At 37.5% G+C, this 20,903-nt stretch overlaps 1 protein-coding gene across 3 annotated transcripts; it reads left to right on the forward strand.

The window, feature by feature from the left end:
• The first annotated feature begins 41 nt into the window (after window positions 1–41).
• On the forward strand, window positions 42–20,197 carry LOC127579632 (RNA-binding protein EWS-like). 3 transcript variants are annotated; one of them, XM_052032522.1, is made up of 18 exons: window positions 75–310; window positions 3,544–3,580; window positions 6,031–6,082; window positions 6,236–6,359; window positions 6,467–6,481; window positions 7,767–7,944; window positions 8,700–8,864; window positions 9,469–9,665; window positions 9,963–10,143; window positions 14,866–14,900; window positions 15,511–15,546; window positions 16,094–16,281; window positions 16,365–16,494; window positions 16,580–16,771; window positions 17,704–17,818; window positions 17,910–18,004; window positions 18,263–18,482; window positions 18,671–20,197. In XM_052032522.1, exons 1-18 carry the CDS (start codon window positions 298–300, stop codon window positions 18,708–18,710), a joined length of 2,013 nt encoding a protein of 670 aa, XP_051888482.1. In that variant the 5' UTR covers window positions 75–297; the 3' UTR covers window positions 18,711–20,197. The 3 variants fall into 3 exon arrangements, with proteins under 3 accessions (XP_051888484.1, XP_051888482.1, XP_051888483.1); XM_052032524.1 differs by lacking the exon at window positions 6,467–6,481 and having other exon boundaries at window positions 42–310; XM_052032523.1 differs by lacking the exon at window positions 6,467–6,481 and having other exon boundaries at window positions 7,764–7,944.
• The last annotated feature ends 706 nt before the right edge of the window (window positions 20,198–20,903 follow it).

Below are 20,903 nucleotides of genomic sequence, written 5' to 3' on the forward strand. Positions count from 1 at the left end.
CGCTCCTTAAATAGCGACGTGGAGCCCAACGTGAACATTATCATAAAATCCTCGGCCGCGAATCGCCAGGCGGGGGTTTTTCAACGATTGTTCTTATTATTTCTTTTAAATTCTAAAGTACTTTGTTTTCCCCGCGAGGAGGGGGCTGGGGGGGATCGAGGTGACGGGTTGGTTTTTTGTTGCGTGCGGCTGTTACCGTCGGGCGGCTCCGGGGCGGTTGCGCAAGGCGCCAAATTCCGTGGTCGAGTCCGCCGAGGGTCCGCGCAGGCGCGTTGCGGCAGTCAGAGGTCGGAGAAGATGGCGTCGACGGGTAAGAGCGAGTCTCCAACTGTTGGGATCGGATTCAAACGCGCGGCCTCCATCCGCCGTCCCGGAGGGCGGCAGACCGGCCCTCGGACGGCGCCGGAGCTTGCCCACTAGCTTTAGCCGAGCTTTGACTTGGATTGGTGGGGAGATTTTTTTATTGTATGTCGGAGGGGGGGCTGTGGCTCGGTTCAGGCCCCATCGCGTGTTGCAGGAGGAGGAGGAACGGGCGGGCGGCCGTTGGAGCCCCGCACCCCTCCCCCCAACCCCCACCCCCACCCCCACCCCGCCGTCGTCAGGCACAACCACCAGCTCTTCCTGCACTGGCCCGCCCGTCGATGCAACTGCGCCACAAAGCCTTCGGGCCCGGCTGCTCTTTAACGCCCCCCAACCCCCGAGCCGCCATCTCACATCCCCGGCGGGCCGGCTCCTTGCCCTTGGGCCCCGCCGAGGCCGAGTTTCCCGACGAGGGGGAAGTGCTTTTTTTTTCTTCGGCCCGCTGCCTCTCAATGCTGTCGACTTTGAGGCCTAGTCCGGGTGGGGGAAGGGAACAAGATCAGTTAGCCACCGGGTTTTCAATAATGAAAAATAAATCAGTTTAATGCCACCGGTCGAATTAGTTTCCCTGTGAATATTTTTAAGGTCGAAAACGATGTCTGCATAGTCCCATTTTAAATGTTGGCTTTGAGGATTTTCAACTTTTTAAAGTGATATCTTGAAAATATCCTGTAGAGTTCTGTTTTTTATTTCTGCCTTTATTTTAAAGAAAATTAAGTTTTGGCGATCTGCCAAAATGGAGTCATACATTATCCGAAATTCGTTAATTTTTCTTCGTAGAAGGGTGGGGATATAACAAAAGATTGGAAAAACAGCTAGATCACTGAAACGATAATTTTGTGTTGTATTAAAGTTTTTTTTTGTTTTTGGGGTAGTACATTAAACGGTTAACCTATGTCTGAAAGTAGTAATGATATAAATATTACTGAGAATCATGTTTGTAATCGTTAAGGGGACACACCGAGGGTGTTTTTCGTTCTTGCGTTGAAGTCACTGACCTCTGGTGAAAATTTATCACTGGGTAACTTGCAGCATCTAAGTTAATAAATTTTATAATTGTATTGTGTCTGCCTTTGGAGTTTTTTAAGTGTAGTTGCATTTCCTTAACAAAATCATCCGCACATTATTCTATTGATTCTGAAAGCTTAAAAGGTTTTCCCTTTATGCAATTTCTCCACCATTGTCAAGCTTTACCATTTTTGATCTCTGCCAATTACCTGATCAAAGTGCTGCTGCCTATGGTTGGTTAATATTGGTCAATGTAATATTGTATTGTCTTGAATGCTAGTTCTGAGACAGGAGTGTAAAACAAGAGTTTTTATTGTGGGAATACACATTCAGTTGAAACTGTTTTATACCACGCTTGTAATAAGTGGCATCCTAGAGGTAGGAGGTGGTTACTGTTATGTTGCTGGAATTATTTGCCCTATTACATTTTGACCTCTTGGCAAATGCCTCAATTTTATAGTAGATTATGCATCTACTTTTCATAACACCTCTCCTGGTTATGGAGTTAATAGCAATGGCTGCCTATTGAGATTTCTGTATTGGCACTTGGAACTATTTTTGTTAATTTAAATGGTGTGCAAGGTGACACCAAACAGGAGCTACTACTTGATTGGCATTACTGAGTATGATAGATTGATAGGAAGGAGGTAACTTCACTATTCCTCGTCCAAAATGCCAACATTTTAAGAATGTCCCATATAGACGACAAGTCCAACTGATTTTCTTTGCTTTCTCAAGTCTATTGTAGTAAATGAAGTCTATAACACAAACAAAATCACAAAATTTGGAAAGGCTCACCATCAGACACTATCTTTGGAAAGAGAAACGTTCAAAGTTTTGGGTCTGTACCCTTCATCAGAACCCACAACCTTACCGGATGAAACAGTTTTTTCCAGCAAGATGAAAAATAGATTTTTTAAAAATCTGAATGAGGAAGTGGAAAGATTTCTATAGTTGCATCTCACAATACAAAATATCATTCACTAGAAATGTGGGAGAAGAAGATGCAGATGTATTCAAGGTTGTATACTTGCTTTTGTATGCCTTAACCTTTTCCTTCCATGTGGGAGGAAGAGCTAAGAAGTACAAACGTAGCATTTAAAAATACATTTATTTATGAAACAATTGATTTGGGGTTTCAGCTATCACACTGTACACATACATTGCAACATCAATGATATATTTTTGCTGACCTTTTCTCTTGCAACATTCAAATGCCTACAATTGTGAACACCAAGAGTTTGATGTTAAAACTGATAAAAATGATACCGGTTTCTTGTATTGAGCTACCTCAATGATTGTAAAATGCTCCTTATTAGAAGGCATTTGTGGATGGTAGAAGTGTTGAAAATTGACACTTCAATTTCAAATGTTTTTAACATTTTATAAATAGGGCATTAAATTTAATTGGATTTCATGTATGCTTTCATTGATAAATTTGGCTATAGCTACAGAATAATTAGAGTAATTGTGGGAACAAACTGACCAAGCTTCCAGATACAGGCTTTGAATGTACCCACTTTCCCCAGAAGTGAAGTGTTTTTATTTTAGGAGAATGCAGAATTAGAGTTTAAAGAATTGACATGAGCTATGTCTATAGTATTACTATTGGCACAAAGGCCCAAGATTGTTCCAATCTTGTAAAAATCAAAGAAATTGCAGAATTCTGAAATGTTGAAAATGGTCAGCAGGTTAGGCAGTATTTGTGAGAGTGAAAAAGTTGACACAGAAACTCTCTCTTTCCACGAATGCTGCCTGACCTGCAGTGCATTCCTAGCATTTTCTTTTTTAATCTATGATCTTTAATGGTAGTTGTATTTGGTGATCCTCATACTCTTCCCAAATAGTTGTTTCAATTCTGCTGGAGATTCTTAGCAGCCTATTTAAAAGTGAACTGTAAATTAAGCCCTGGTTTTTGTATATCAGACCCTATTTGTGCTGCTCATTTTGCACATGGCTTCTTTTATCCCCAGGTAAGAGAATGGCACCTGTGTATTCTACTATTGCTGCATTATGCAGGGATTGAATAAGAAAACTTGGGTGTATCCTAACCATTAATATTTTGAAGATTTAAATTAAATTTCATATAGATTCTGAGAGCACCAAAACAGTTGTAGTCTGTTATTGAATAGATTTTTTTTAAAATAGAATACATTTTTGCTGTTTTCTTTTTAGATTATAGTACCTATACTCAAGCTGCAGCTCAGCAAGGGTAAGTGTATCTACACAACCAATTAACCATACAGTGTATGTTTAAAATTAATTATTCAATTGGTATATGGGGGTTGTATCTGGCCTATTGCAAAATTTCCATATGCTACACCTATTATCAGAAATTCATTGTTGTCATTTGAAAATTGACACTTCATTGTTTCAAATACTTGGATAATGATTTCTTTTATATTTAAAGTATTAAGTCTGATTGAATAAAATGCATGTTCTCACTGGGGAAAAAAAATTAGTAATACATACGGAATTGCGTTGTAACGGTGGCACCAAACTGAAGCTCTTAATCTTTCAGATTCAAGTTCTAGTCTGGATGTGGCAATGAAATTTTTCAGATTGCAATGTCAGAATTCATTGTCTGTTTTCTTTCAAATACTCAGAATTGTTTTCTTAAATTCCTTCTTGGAGTTTTATAATTTCATACCATTGCACTTTATTGAAATTCATTTGAGATATTCATAATGTACTGTTCCATTTTCAGACCCAGTTGAGCCCCTGGAAATGGTTTGTAGGACTGACTGAATAGCTTTGTGTTTAAAAAAAAATCACTTTATAACTATTCTATTGTATCTTTGTAAATCAATTTATCTTGTGAGTGAGGTTTGAAAACCAAGTTGTAATGTGTTTGTGAATGTTGAAAGTAATAAAAGGCACTACACATAAAGAAGTGGGGTGGATGCACTATTTAACAATTAGTGGCGAAGCTTTAGGGAATTGCACGCCTTGATTACATGTGCTTCATGGCAGATGTTGTACTTCCTATCATTGATGTATTTTGTCCCCAAGTTACTAAACGGGGGTACAAAGTAGTTTGTAAAGTAAATACCAGCTAACTCGTGAGCACCATCTAGTTTGTACACCTTTATTAGTGGGTAGGTTAGATGAACTGTAGTTAACTAGGCCGTGGCAACACTGGGGGATATAACCAACATATATGGTAATACACATTAAGAGGTTATATCTGTATACATTATTTATCTAATCTATTAATAGGACCTTCTTGGTACCATCAGGACTTTGCCACCAAAACAGTTGATCTCTGTTTAAAACAAATGTGGATAAGATCAGCCATTTGTGTACATTAAATGTAAAAGGTATGCTGTTTGAATAACTGTATAGCTTTTGCATGCAGTGTACATTTTGAATCAGCATCCCTCTGTACTGATCAGATCATAGGTTGGATGAATTTGCATTAGAACATGCAGACTGAGCTCTATATAGCAAAACTACTTGCAATGCCAGTTCCATTCATATTGTGACCAGCCACTTAAGTATAGAGTAAAAATTTCCCCTCAGCTTCCTGACCAAATGCTGAGGTGGTTAAGCAAGAAAATTAAAGATGGTATTGAGGTGTGCATTAGCTATGAACTGGATATTGGGAATAGGCCCTAGATGTTGAATGTTCAATAGATTTTTGAGGGCATTAAATGCTTGCCTTGTTAATGGAGCACACTTTCAATCTTTCCTAAGTCCAGCTGAGTTAAGTTATCTTTTGGCAGAACAGTTTACATATTAATTGACTTGTGTAGGTCTGCTTGTAATGGTTATTTTAATCAGTTTATCAGAAGCACCAATTTGGACAAGTTAGTGAAAATAAAACTTGCAAATATTGGAGGTCTAAAGTTAAAGACAGAAAATGTTGGAAGCACTTACTTGAATAGGCAGCATTTGTGGAAAGTGAAATGAGGTTAATGCTTCAAGGGTAGATGGGTTAATGTTAAGTTGCAGAGAAGGTGGTGGGGGTGGACAGGACAAATGGTGAGGCCAGTACTGCTGGGGGAATAAGTTGTTGAGGTCTTCCATTTGATGGGTAAATGGAAGCAATTCAGTGGGGATGGGAATGGAACAAGGCCATGAGATGAGAGCATTTAGAGAAAGAATAGACAAAGGAACATGAATATGTGAGCATTGTAGGGCTGTGGGATGTGGAAAGGACTTGTATCATTCACCTCACTTTTTCTCTCCATTAACACATTTTAGGCATGTCCTGCAGCCCTGCATTTTGCATCCTTTTTGTTCCTTTTGTCTGTACAGTGTACCACCACATTACAACAGTTTTGGTGGTGGAAATTCGCCCTTAAGGAATTCACAAATCACTACTAAATTGAGATAGAGAATAAAAATTATTTATGGACTTTGAGGATAAAAAATTAACTAAGTTAACAAAATATAGAAAAAATTGTCCAGCTTCACATTATTGGAAAATCATGGTACTGACAGTTTTCTAGAAACTCAACTGCTTCATAGCGCTGGGGTGTACTCTGTTCTCACTTCAACTGCTTTCAGCTGGTAGCTTTTCAATTTTTTTTCCTGTCCATCCCTCCCATCTTCAATTCAAACCAACTTGTTTTCCCTCCTTGCTGAATTTGACAAAGGGTTCTGAGGTTATTTGTATCTTTTAAACAAAGTGAAGACATTCACTGTCAATCTTTGCAGGTATGGAACCTATGCAGCTCAGCCTGCCCAAGCATATGGACAGACAACCCAAGTAAGATTTGGCTTTTTTAAAAAAATGATACTGTATCCTAATTTTGTAGTACATGTTTTAAGAATACCGATTTGTTATGAAATTCAAATAATTAAGCTGTTTGTGTATTGTTCCTTTACAACTTGAATGCTTTTTCTAAACATTTCCAAATAGGCATATGCACAGCAGAGTTATGGAACCTATACTCAGCCTACTGATACAACATACACTCAAGCGCAAACAACTGCAGCATATGGACAGACAGCATATGCTACTGCATATGGGCAACCTCAGACTGGTAAGGATTTACTTCTGTTATAGGATTTTTACTTTCATCTAAATTGTATGATTAATTCTGAACCTGTTTTTTTGTTTTATTGCTGTCTGTTGTGCTTTCTTGGGTAGATGGGACAAGTGCAGGTTAGAATGCCTGTTCGTTGTTGCATGATTCATGTTTTGTTGCATTTACATCAAACATCTGGAACTTCAGTGTAAAATTAATTTAATTGTCATGCATGCTTATTGTTGTCAATAGACTTTGTCCTTTATGCTACAGAGAAAAATATGATTTACCCTTGAAATTAATTTTTAGATTGGCTAGCATTCAGCCAATCGTGGAATTTATACACAGTCCTTTGCTTATATATCTGTACAGGTCCATGATCATCTCAAGTGACACATGTTTGCAATGGCACAATTTGCCACTTGGGTATTTCTCCATTTCAGCAAGTATAATTGTTAAAACTTCATTTGGCTCATTAGACAAATTAAACTCTAGTTGCAACTCTGATTTAAAGTTTAGTGGTGATCAGAATTTCTTTTTTTGCCATGTTATGAAAGGTTATGTTTCTAAATACCACCTAAAAAATATATAATATTCATTAAAATGTTAATTATTGGCTTGATAGCATAACACTGAGGTGGAAATGTGTGGCGATGTTTTTGAATTCATAAGTTGGATTTGGAGAAAGAATAGTCGTTCATTTAAAGGGGATTGGGAGTTCCTTTTGGTCTCGGTATTGCAAAATTGGCTTAAAGAAGTGTTATGACTGGCTGAATAAATCTTTCGTGCCCATTTCCTGCTCGTTATCAGAAAATGAAGTAGGCATGATACTAATATGCATTTGAGCTCCTTTTTTTGGGCCTATTACATTTTTGAAGGGATCTCTGACTAATGTATGCAAGGATATTTGGGGCAGCAACATTACTATCAGATCAATTGCACAGGCTCTTGTGTGGGGAAAAAATTACAAGCCATATTAAAGTCTCCGATGCAAAGGGCATTTGGTCAACAGCTTTGAGAAACTGGTGGATTTTCTTCCACCCTTCATACTAGAATATAAAATTAAAACCATGGTTGGTTCCTGATTGCAAGCTTGTGTATCATCTCATCGCTGTTCGGTGGCCATTTTTTGTTTAGTAATGAGCCTGGTATTGCAGCATTCACTTTCTAAACCTCTCCATTTTTAAGATCATATATAAAACAAACATTTCCTAATTTACCCTTTTTTTTCATGCTGCCAAAGCACTTAATGTTCATTTTATACCCAAAGACAATATATAAATATTTTCTCTCCTGTCAATGGCTCTAGTTGACAGGTCTGGAGTTCTTTCTGGTGTACTTGAACGAATAGTGATGTGTTGAATTATGTCTAAATATAAAATCACAGTGGAAGCTTTAGTGCATTTTTCTTCTTTTGAGTAGGTTATAGTGCACCCATTGCACCTCAGGCTTACAGCCAACCTGTGCAGGCTTATAGTACAACTGGGTATGACAGCACTGGTACTCCTCAAGCTACATACGGTCAACAGCCAACCTATGGTCAGCAACCCACCTATGCTGCATATGGGCAGCACACAGCGACAACTGTTGCACCTACCAGGTATATACATATATATCACCTATAATGTAGGTGGAAGGGGTGAGAAAGGAGGTTTTTAAAAAAAAATAACTGGAGATATTCAACTGCTGTGCTAGTGAATTATGTACATCTGTTTTTTATGACTTGTTTTCAGTGAAACTTGTGAAATTGCTTAAGACTACATTCTGATTATTAATTTGGCATAAATGAGTATTGAATTGTTTATAAATGAGTCATAGCGTGGATAACTTGGGCCATGTTTAATGTATTTTTAAGGAAAGTAGAACAAGGTCGACTTTTACTGGCAAAACTTACATTGACTGATTTCAGTAAGTTTGGTTAAGATGATACTTAGTGGTCAGTATCCAACCTTGGCTTGGAAAATGATATTGTTGAGAAATTTCCATTCGCGTGTTTCCCTAGAATTTAAGAGCACGAGGCTTCATAATGGGTAAGGAAGGGTACCTATGTGTTCGCTCACAATTGGGAATCATGGTTAATCATTTTCAGAAGATTTAACAAGCTGGAGCCCTGGGCTAGATAATCTACTAATTTATTTAACTCCAGCTTTGTTAAATATGCAAAATTCAGTTAGCTTTTTAAAATGTTCTATTAAAATACAAAAGTACTGTACATCACCTTCCATGTTTTGTCTTGTTTCCTCTAGAGTATACCATTTTTGTTCTGTCTTGTCTCTTTCCACCACTCCCTGTTGTCCACCACAAATGAATATTAATTTTAAAGTAGTCTTTATTATTTGCTGACTTAAATTTCAGAGCACAAGATACGACTAAGCAAGATGATTACAGCCAACCGAGTACTGGGTATGCGCAATCCAATGTAGGATACAGCCAGACAAATTATGGATACCCTCAAATGAGTGTTCATGGGACTTATCCTCTTCAGCCTCCCAGTGCTCCCCCATCTTTTCCTCCTACAAGGTAATTGTTTCATGACTGATCTTTAAAAGGTCGGCACAACATTGTGGGCCGAAGGGTCTGTATTGTGCTGTACTGTTCTATGATCTAAGGAATTGGATTTTTGCACGTCTATAGTGGGAGGGGGGTTGGGAAGATGCCTTGAAGGTTGACATCAGATTTGTGTTTCCTCCTGACTGTCCTGTTTGTTTAAGACAGGAGAGAGTATCACATTTTTAGTAGAAAATGTGCAAGAAATGGATTAGTGCCTTCAGAACACAATTGTTTCTCTCCCAAAGATGATAATAGTACTTTAAAGCTGATCAGCTGACTCTGTTTTGACTGCACTTGAGCAGTACATTGCTAAGCCATTAGGAGAGGGAGAAATTTGCATTCCCCAAAGGAAGATCTATTTCAGTGTATAGTCTTTTGAGTATCTCTTGGATCCACATGACTATTTCCTAAAGCCCTTCAAATTCATTTTGGTAATATTGCAATGTTTAGTGTTTTTTAGATGGTGTTCCATATCTTAACCCTTTAAAAACATAGTGTGTTGTGAACTTTGCTGCTGATTTTAAACTTGTGACCCTTGGTTATCAAACCACTTGCCATCAATTCTTTTTAATAGTTACAGTAGCACCACTCAGCCTACTGCCTATGATCAGAGTTCTTACAGCCAGCAGGCAAGTTATGGACAACAGGGGAGTAGCTATGCACCACCACCCCCCCCAACTGGAGGATACAGCCAGCAGCAACCACCTACAGGGTTTGGCCAGCAGTCTAGCTATGGACAGCAAACAGACTATAGCCAACAAAGCCAGTACAGTAAGTTCTACTTTTGTATTTTAGTAAAATGGGGTTAGTAATATGGTCAAATCATCAGCTTGCATTTGTACAGTAACAGGCAACAAAGGTGTTAATAGCAGAAGAAATTTGTCTTTGTGAACTATTTCAAATTCTTTTGTCAGCTAAAATTCAGGCTAATTTGTAATGGAATTAATTGGCCATGATCATATTGTGCACGACCAGCTTTTGATACATGATGCTCATTTCTAAATTTCCTAATTATTGTCCTCAAATGAGAATCGTGCTAACAAATTAACCAATGAAATGTTTATCTAGGTACCTATAGGCAGGAGCAACCATCCACTAATAACATGAGTGGGTATGGACAAGACCAGGGTAGCTATGGAACCTCAACCAGTAGCTCTGAAAACCGGAGCAGAAGTCGTGGAAGCTATGATCAAGGAAGCAGAGGAAGTAGTTACAGTAGAGGTGGTCGGAGTGGACGAGGTGGCATGGGGTAAGATGACCTCTTCCTTTTAGAGAGATTGATACAAGAAATCATCCCAGAGTAACAGTTAACAATACAGGGCTGAAAGCCAATTTAAAAGTACTGTAACAAAAATAACTTTTGGGTTTAACTGGCCACTTTCCCAAATACCTCTGGAGTCATCAGGAGCCAGATGTTCAAATGTAAAGTTTGCTTTTAAACTTAATATTTAAATGAATATAGATTTTGATTTTTAAATCCATGGCCCATGTAAAATCTTTGTCCAGAACATTATAACGTGAAATGATTACAGTTTTCAGCCCTGCTAATTTTCCAAAGGCAATGTCCAGCCTCTGTGGAATAATTTATACATCTTAATCTACTTGCCTTTTCTGATATAATTTAAAAAAAAATAAAACTATGGGTGTAATTTTAATTTGCTTTGAAATATGCTTTCTATGTTTGCCAAATTAATAAAATGTGAAATTTGAAATGGGATTTGGTTAAAATCTCTGAACCTTATTTGGTTGGTCTACATTTAGTGTGAAATTGGGGGAGGTTAACTTAAAACAGCATTTGCTCCACATAATATGACATTGCCTTCTTTGGTGAAACCTTTAATCCTGAGAAGTCATGTTAAATTGTCCTTCGGTTTCTCTTTAAGTATTGCTTCAAGATAGGTGAGAACGTAAATGTGTTTGTTACAGTGTTTATATTTGGAGTATCTCTCAAACATCACTACATCAATCTTATTAATATTTTGGGACGGGGATTATAGTTCCTTCCATTTACTTCCTGAATTAAAATATTTTGCAATGGCAAAATTGTGGGTTGTGAAGTGGAACAGCTTATAAATTGATTTTATGATTATTTGGAGCCTGGGTTCATTTGTAGTGATAACTGTGCATTTATTTATTTTATGTCGGCGTAGGCTTTGCATTATGCATATGCCATACTTCATTTGAAAATCGATGTAGCAATTTTTGAAAGTTGGACTCCTTGTGGCCAGTTTTGTTTCTGTTGCTAACACCCTCCAAATGCAGAAATATAATTGCTGCACTTTAATTTAGGAGAATATGATAAAGGTTTCACTTCAACATCTGGAAGTTAACTTGACTATTTTAAGTTAATGGGGTTTCCATTTGCCAGGGAGCTATGATCTTTATACTTTTTGAAAAAATGTTATGAATAATGTGAGCCAATAATTTACTTGAATTTAAATCATTCATGTGCATTTACCTAAAAATGTAGGCAATGGAAACCCTATAGTCATTGCGTTTAAAGACTCCATTGTACTTGTTTACTAATCAACAAGGGAGCTGAAAGCATTATCGGGTTATGCCTTGTAATAGGCAGGGTCAGTGGAAAATAGGAGTTATTTTACTATCTTGTTCAATTTGAACTTGCCAGTAAGGGTTTTTAAACAAATATCGCTTTAAATGGCCTCTTGTTCAAAAATATTTTAATTTGAGCACTATCATTGTGCAATTTCAAATGGGCATTTTTAAAAATGTATTGAAAACAATTGCACTGATTTACCAATGCCAAATTTGTTTATAAAGTAAATGTCATCCTGTGTGTGTGAGGGCTATTTTAAATTGCTTGTGGGTTGAGTGTTTGCACCCTATTGTGTGCTGTCGTGCCGTACAAACTCTTTCGTCTTTGTTACGTTGTAAATTACCAATTTCAGTCAAAGGTACAGCTGGCCTTAATTTACTTGGGATAAACAGAGGAAATGTTGGGCCAGGATTTGGTTTATTAGGCAGCCCAACTGGGACTATGGGTTGTAAATACCTGGGACCAATCAGATTGCTTGAATATCCCTCAGACATTGCAATTGAACTTTCATGTGAAGAATGACCACTTGGATGCTGCATCAGAAAACTGCTAACACCAATGGAATCTTGTCCCACAATAGATCGTTGATCTTCCTTGCTGAAACAAAAACGTGTGAATGCTGTTTATATCATTAGAAAACCTAGTGTTTTTCTTGAGAACACTTGCTGAGAATTGAGGTTCCACATTTACAAATTGATGGGCACATGTACTCTGATTCCACTGACCCTGGCAACTTAATGCTACCTGGTGGTCATTAGTATGCTATAATCTAAGAAGTATTTTAGCAACTCTTAGCATTCTCATTTAAATGCAGTTTTGGCACCTGAGTGGATTGGATAAATATTTCAAATCTGTGCTACATCCTTCCACACTTTTGTGTTTTATCTGTAACTGCTAAAATACTTTCAAATTGTGTTATTGGGAATCCACAAGTTGCCAATACAGCATTCAAAGCATATGAAGGTAGGTATCCTGTTTTTCTATGTACAAAGGTACAAAAACTTGAAGTAGATCTGGACTTAGATCTGAAAATGCCTGTAATCCCTCATCTCTGTTCATTATAATAAAGACACAATTGAATGTGTCTTGATGTCCTTCCCAGTAAGGGAAGCGTGGTGTAATAAACTAATCAATGTTTAAGTGCAACACCTTTTTTTTAAAAAAAGAAAGAAGAAATCTATCTGATGGGCATGTGGGAACAGCTTAGTTTCCTATGTTGATGACAGTACTGACTATACTGTATGTAAAACAGGCCAGTTTGAAGTGTTGGTAACATGGTATTTAAATATAACCTACTGGACTGTTTTTAAAAGAATGTTCACGGGTAAATGAATGGATGGTGTGTGGTTGAGCTGCAGGCAGCCACAAAATTGTGGGTTGAACTGAATTAGCCCTCACCCTGGTGGGGGGGGAGGGGGGTGTAGAATTAGCCAGAGATTTCATCCTAAATCATATAGGGAAAATATGGGTATTAGTTATGGAGCAAAATGGGCTCTGCTGTGTTAGCATTTTATGGTTGAACAGTTTGCCCTGCCAGGTAACAAATGGTTACTTCCGTGAAGTCCACAGCACTTGTGGATCTGTACCCAAAATAAGCTGTTGATTTTGTGAAAGACTTGAATAGAATGAAACAGTTTACTTTTTTTCTCAGTTCATAAAACATCTATTGTATCATTTGTTGACTCAAATAGTTTTGAGTTCAGAGCAAGTGTATTGCTCTAAGTGAGTACATCTAAGATACCTTTACTAAATTTTCACATAGTTGGTCAGAGCTGTATCAAAACCATCCTCTACTGGTATCTCGTATCTGACCTATATCTTTTAATCCTCTATCCATGATTTGAATTGTTGAATGCTTGATAGTTCAATCAATGTACAGTTGCCTGTTTCTACAACATTTTTAAATACTGAACTAAATGCAACTTGGTTGAGGGTCTGAAGCCCTTAAATTTATTTTCTTAGAATCATGCAGTGGGTGGGGGGAAAAATGTTCCATTTAATGGTAACTTGATTGTAAGGAGTTTGTCTGTTGTTGGGGTGCACAGGAGTCATTGATGATCCAATCATCTGCTTACCATCTTGTGAAAAAGGTCCAAGCCTGCACTCGTATCCCAAAGTAAAAGTCAGTTTAAAATGAGGTACTACAATTGGGCTCTACTGTTTTTGCCATTGAATTTTGAAGTTCAAACTGCTGGGCCTGCATTAGTTACTTAGTATGTGGTAAATTAGTTGATTGTGGAGGTGCTGTATGTTGGGTACTTTGCAATGAATTGACATAAAAGCATGCAATTGATCGTACCACTTTCACTTTTGGAATAAAATCTTTCAGTTCTCCTGATGACTGGATCATTTCCTCACTATCACCCCTATCCTAAATCTTCAGTTTAGGTGTAGATTTGAATGTTTTACTTTTTTACATTTCAATTTGGCCATTTTAATTGTGGGAAGAAATATGATATAATGTTCAGGCAGGAAAGATGAGTGCAGTGCTGGCTTTTTAATAGCTAAAATAAAAATCAATAAGAAACTTATGGTTGGGTGGAGAGGGGTTGGTTTGTATTTTCCCTGGGTTGATTGTGTAAATATTGTTTCATTTAAAGGTTGGGATGGTATTTTATTTCCTGCTGGGTTGGGAAATGGTGATTTGCAGTTGCAAGTGCTTAGTAAGGAAGTGAGGAGTTTACCATTTATCATGATACATGTTTGTTCTTCTGTGGAAGAATTTAACTGTACAGAGCCTAAGCAGTACGATACTGCTTTCACTCCCTTGTTTGCAGGTAAGTATTAGAATGTAGTTTTAATAATGCCAATACAGTATTTATTTTTAAATGCTTGAATATGGAAACTATGTTAACATGCTTTGTCGCATTTATATGCTACAGGTTACAAAGTGAGAGCCTTGTTTACACTTCAATACTTTAAACTATTTTGACTGAGCCGGCAGCATATTGAAAAGTGGGACTAGACACGTTTTCTACATATGTATGGACAAAAAAAATGTGTATGGTGTATGCAAGTGGAGTAATACATAAAAGCATGGTATTGTACACTTGTAATGTAAACATGGTATTTATTATTTACAGTAATATGTAATTTATTTGGAAGTTAAAAGAATAATGTAAAATTAGTGTAATGGTTGCTTAACAGTTCTGTTATAAAACTGCATGCACCAACTTTAGTTGTTGAGACCCTGTTACTGGCAAGTCAAACAGTGAAGGTGTAAATGGTTTTTGAGGGTGTACGAAAGCTTTAGGAGAACTACTATGAAGAAAGGCAAACTCGCAGATGAAAACTGGTGAAACTTCAGAGGCCTTAGCCAGTGCTTTTAAAGAGGCACGAGTTTCATCATTGAGCCTTAGGCTCAACTGGTACTGGCATAAGGGATACTTCATTTCTTCATATTTGTCCCTGCAGCGGTGTCGACCGGGGTGGCTTCAGTAAGCCTGGTGGTAAGTTTTTAGTATTAAAATGGTTAGTCAAATACATTGTGTTTGCAGTCTGTGATTCGGGGAAATCTTTTTTTGCATAGTAAAATTTACCTGTATACAAAATTCAACACTTGTGTCAACTGCCGGCATTAAAGTGGGCTTGCATTAAAATGGGTCTCGGATTACCTGATACAGTGATGAATATGGATGTATAAAGTGAATAATCACTTCTGATGGGTTTTTCAATAAAAATGGGTTTCAAATTACCTGATGCTGGTGGTGACTAGAACACGAAGTGAGTAAACACTTAAGTGAGGGGTTTACGTTAAAATGGGTTTTAAATTCATGATGCCGGTGAGGAATATAGAAAGTGAATAACCACTCAAATAAAGTGGTATAAAATACAGAATGGTTTATTTATTAGAAAATTAAATGGGGGAATTTTTAAAAGTAAAATAGTAATTTTAAATTTTACTGAAGATTTTCACATGGTGTGGTCTTGCATTTGCAGTGCATCTCAGTTGAATGAATAACCAAAAAAAAAGGTGCCGGAATTATAGATCTAGATGTTTAAAGGTAGTGGTTCAGTGGACTGCAAAGTAATGTTGTTGTTGCTTTTTCTCTCCATCAGTAACAGCTGTAGAAGAAACTCCGGAGTCTGAACCAGGTAATGACTTAAAATTTTTTTTTACATTTTGATAGCCTTGTTTTCCCTGGCTGTAACTTTGTGTTTCAAGATTGAGGTTACGTTTTCCTCTCTTGCATGTAAGTCAGTAAAAATTAATAAATTAGAAAGAGGATTTGAGTATGAGTAAAGATGACTGCCACAATTATATAAAACCATCGTCAGATGATACCTACACATTTGTGTACAATTTTGGTGTCCTTGCCTAAAAAAGGATATACTTGCTAAGAAGAGTACAGCAAAGATCTACCAGACTTGCCCCTGGAGTGGCAGATTTGTCATGAGGTGCTGAAGTAAAAGATCAGCTGTAATCTTGAATCATGAAACAGATTCTAGGGAACCAGTGACCTACTGCTCCCGTTCCTTCTGTTCTCCACACACATTTCAAACAGCATATTCAGTGTCACCTTAGAATTAAAGATCAAATTAGACTTTTATTGAAAGGTCATAATTGCACCATAGTCGGAAGTGAATGTTTTCTTAATCGTTTTTCTTTTCTTAAATGGAGGTCTACAATTTTTTTTCCCAGTTACAGCAGCTGAACCACCACCACCACCTCCCGCTCCAGCTCCGGCCCCAACCCCAACACCAGCCCCAACTCCGACTCCAGCCCAGCAGGAAGATGTGGAGAATGATACTATTTATGTGCAAGGTTTGGGGGAAAATATAACTCCAGAAAGGCTTTTGGATTTCTTCAAGCAAACTGGTGCTATAAAGGTTTGTGTTGCTGTGTACTGTTGACAGAATGCTTTTATGGGTTTTCCAGATTTATTATAACTTTGCCCTTTTTATATTTGTAGATCAACAAACGAACTGGACAGCCTATGATCAACATATTCATTGACAAAGAGACTGGAAAACCCAAAGGTGAAGCCACTGTGTCATACGATGACCCTCCTGCTGCCAAGGCTGCTCTGGAATGGTTTGATGGTAGGTTTTTCATTCTCTTTATGATGCAAGATAATACCACTTAATTTGTACTGCAGTAATAATTTCCATTCCCTTTTTATTTCAGGCAAAGAATTTGACTCAAACCCAATCAAGGTTACTATGGCCAAAAAGAAGCAGCCACCTCAGCCCCAACCCCAGCTCCAGCAGCCACCACCACCACTGTCCTTTAACAATATGCGAGGTAATGTTCCCCTCCGTGATGGCAGAGGTGGTGGGCTTCCTGGTCGAGGAGGTGAGAATCTACATTACAGACCAGGTAATGCTATTTTTGGAGCATTTACTTTGCTAACCCTTTTGGTCCAGTGGTCCTTTCCTCTTTTGCAACTGACTTGCAGTATTAGGGGGCAGAAGTGCTAGTCGGGATTGTATTCCTTCGCCATGTATAGTCATATACATGTTGATTTCTATACATGTTTGACTTCTAGTATTCTTTGAATATCATTTGTCACATGATTCTTAATGCTGAAGTCTTTTGTCTCTGTCAATTGATACATTCAGTCTGGTTTTGAAAGTTGCCTCTCTGATCTAGTTGATGTTCAATATTCTGTGTTGGTTCTAATGATTGACAAGCTGGGATGCACATCACCTTCTGTAAAATTGGACACTTAATCCTCTGTAGTCTTTCAGCATAATTTTGCCCTTCAAGCAAACTAAAAGACAGGCCTCCAAGTCAAAGAACTTGTTTTGTGAGATGCCATTGCTTGCTGAAATGTCATCTTCAGGCTGGGGAAAGCATGATCTGCGTTCTCTTAAAAGAAAAATTGTGGATTTATGAAAACATTGCAGAAAGCTCTATTTTGATAGCTGATTCATTTCAAATATCATTTAATGATGCACAACAATAGCTGCTTAGTGTGTAAACTGCAGCAAATTTTCTTGTAATGTTGTTAATTGGAATATAGTCCATGAAGACTATTATCTAACATCGGCAGTCCGTAATTGTGAACCAACATTTCAAAATTAAAGCTACATGTACTTAAGTATGTAAAACCACTTGAATTACTTGTTAGGTAGTTTGGCTTATTTACACAAAAGTTACTTTATCATTTTTCACTGTAGTGTATAATTGGACAACTTTTGTGATAGCCATAAATGTTTTGAGTTAGTTATGGAGACTAACATAACATTTTTGATTGTGACTATTTCCTACTACCTGAGGTATGCATGTTCCCATGACTTTAATTTCAGGACCTATGGGCCGTGGTGGAGGAGGATTTGGTGGACGAGGTGGTCCACGTGGCCGTGGTGGACCTTCTGGGGGAAATACACAGCAAAGAGCTGGTGACTGGCGATGTCCTAACCCGTATGTCAAGCTTGGTTTTAGCATTTTGTTCACTTTTTTAATGATTCTGGTAGCAAAATTGGGTATGTGTAATGCATATTTTTATTTATAGAACTTGTGGAAATTCTAACTTTGCCTGGCGAACTGAATGTAACCAGTGTAAGGCTCCAAAGCCAGATGGCCCTCTCCCACCACCATTCCCTCCAGGTGAGTTAATTGTCATTTATAAATGTTGTCTCTTGGATCCATATTGCAAGCAATGGAAATTTTCTGATCCAGTTTTTGTTCTAACAGTTGACTCTGCAATGTTTTAAATTTGCTTTTGAATTTCTAAATTTAAAAATCATGAAACATGAATATTAGCAATTTTATCCATTTTATAAACATTGAAAGGATTATTGTCTTCCACCCCTTAAGAATTGAACAGGTTAACTTTGAATACCTTGGTCTGATTTGAATTCATAGGTGATCGTGGTAGAGGTGGCCCCATGATACGTGGTGGCCGTGGTATGGATCGTGGGGGTTTCAGAGGAGGCAGAGGTGGGGACCGTGGTGGCTTCCGAGGAGGACGTGGTGGTGATCGAGGTGGCTTTAGAGGTGGAAGAGGAATGCTTGGAGGTCCCCCAATGGGAGAACTAATGGGTTTCAGAGGTGGACGTGGTGGACCAGGAAAAATGGATAGGAAGTAAGTTAACTGGTGTTTAAAATTGCTGCCTGAATATTAGTGAATAGTTGTGCAATTAGTTTGACATGGAACCAGAGTTTACTTTTAAAACTGCCCTCTGCTGGAAGGCCTTCTATAAGCACCTGTAGCTCCATCTTTTTGTGCCTTTTGTTTTTTTGTGAATTGCTAATGTACTTTCTTCTTCTTAGGGGTGATCGTCGTCAGGACCGTCGGGAGAGACCATATTGAAGTAGATGACCCATCTGGTTTTCTGTTTACTACAACAAATATTTTTTAAAAATGTTTTAAATTTGTAATTCCGTATTTATAATGTTGTTTGCAACAACATTACGGCAATATTTCGGTATTGTATTAGTTTTTCAGTGGATATAGCCGAGTCAGGAAGTAAATTTCATGTTAGGGTGACTTTTCGCTTAATTTTTACTTTTGTCAAGGTGAATGTAATGATGTGAACGAGATCCTGAAGAGCATGCAAAACAAAAATGTACAGTGCATAGCTTTTGTTCTGTTTATACTATGGTGATACTGCAATAAAAAGCTGAGTCGCTCTGTTTAGTGTGGCTTCCTGAAGTTCTGCTGAAAGTAGCTTGAAATAGCATTCCAGTGTTGAGAGTAAATACACAAGTTGCAAAGTTTGAATGACACTGAAATGAGCTTCTGCAGCTTCATTAAAAAGTTCAACAGCTGTTTAAAAAAAATTTGTTGCACGAGTCTCTTTGCAAATTCCATGTGCAGTTATTACTATAGAAAATACAAAAGTACACTGGATATTTCTCAACATCCCTGGCCCCTCAAAATGACCGATTTTGTATATTTTAATGGACTTTGGCGGCTAAATGAAATGCTTATGGATGCTTAATGGATAATGTGAAAACATTTTCTGTTCGAGTTGTGGAGTACCCAGATCTTTAGGTCACTTGAGCAAATTTAATCACTGGTTTTTCAGTGATTAACACATTTTAGCCATGTTAATTGTACACACATTGCTGCTTTTCAGTGGTCAGTCTGGCTGACAACAGATATTCTGTACATTTGACCTGTTAAAACTAGTAATGGGATTGAGCATTCAGGTTTACTTTGACTTGAGTATTGATGTGGGCATATTCTGACACATTTGACAAATTGTGTTCTATATCTTTTAAACCTAGCTATACCAATTTTTTTTAGTTGCCTTATCTCAAATATTAACTTGTCAGTGGTAGATATGGACTGGTAACCTGTCATTTCAATAAATATTTGACATTCTGGTGCTTGATAACTGTTGCAAAATTAACTATGGATTCACTCTGGTCAGAAATGGTGCACATCAGTCATTGGTATAAGTCACTATTTGAAGATCTGGCTGCTGTAACGGAGATTGTATATTTAAAATTACATCTGAAAAAAATTTGTTATGGTAAACAGCCTATTGGAACATTGAGGTTTGTAAGATTGAGCTTCATAGGCATACTGTTTAAATTCTCCTTTCACAACAATTTGTTGAATATTGCTTAAAATCCTATGAAATTTACAGTTACACTTGCAGAATGTTGTATAATAAAGGTGATGTGCATTATGATTGTGAATAATGCTTGCCACACGTAGTCTAGGCACAAAGTATATAAAGTTGACTGTCTGGATCCATTTCAAAACCCCACACACCATTAGAGTTCTGTATTGCTGTTATTTTTCTAAGTGATTAAACTTGATTAATAAAGTTTTTCTTTATTGGCTGAGGTGTGATTGGTTCGGTAATGTGTGTTTGTTTCTGGATGCAGCCTTGGCCTACATTGTTCTGGTTAACTTTGCAGGAGTTTCAAATTCCTTTAGTAGCAAATTGAGCTACAAGATTGTTGAGCAGTCAGTCCACCTGTAATTATTACAAATGTGAAATGATAGCTGATTTATTTTGGTGCTGATTTTTTAATAACCTAATTTCTTTCCTGCAGGTTCCATGGCCACCACCTCTCATAACCAGTAATTTACAGATACCTTAGTTAAAAGTTTGAGAACTTTGCTTAACTGTAATTTCTTGCTTAGAAAAGGAAGTTAGCTTTGGAGCACAAAATATCTTCTTGGCCAATAAGTGCTTTATTCTTCATACCTTGTTGAACACTGATTTTTCTTTACAATTTTTAATCTTAACATTGCTGGGAAGGTATCTGTAAAACTGGTGCAGGGGAAGTCCTTTCTAGGATGTGTATAAATTTGCCCACCTGATTTTTTTTCCTCTTTTTAATCTTATCCAGACAATGTATACAAGACTCTTTTGCCTTATTAGCATAAACTAAATAAATGAGAATGGCTGTCACTATAATATTCAAATGAATTTTGGATTAAGCCACATTAGTAGGATTGTCATATTGTTAATCAAGCTTTACAGTATTCTTTTTGTACACTTGATCTTCAAATCCAGATTGTGGTAACCATTAAAGTTATTAC

Source organism: Pristis pectinata, chromosome 17, assembly GCF_009764475.1.
Source record: "Pristis pectinata isolate sPriPec2 chromosome 17, sPriPec2.1.pri, whole genome shotgun sequence".
Classification (NCBI taxonomy): domain Eukaryota; kingdom Metazoa; phylum Chordata; class Chondrichthyes; order Rhinopristiformes; family Pristidae; genus Pristis; species Pristis pectinata.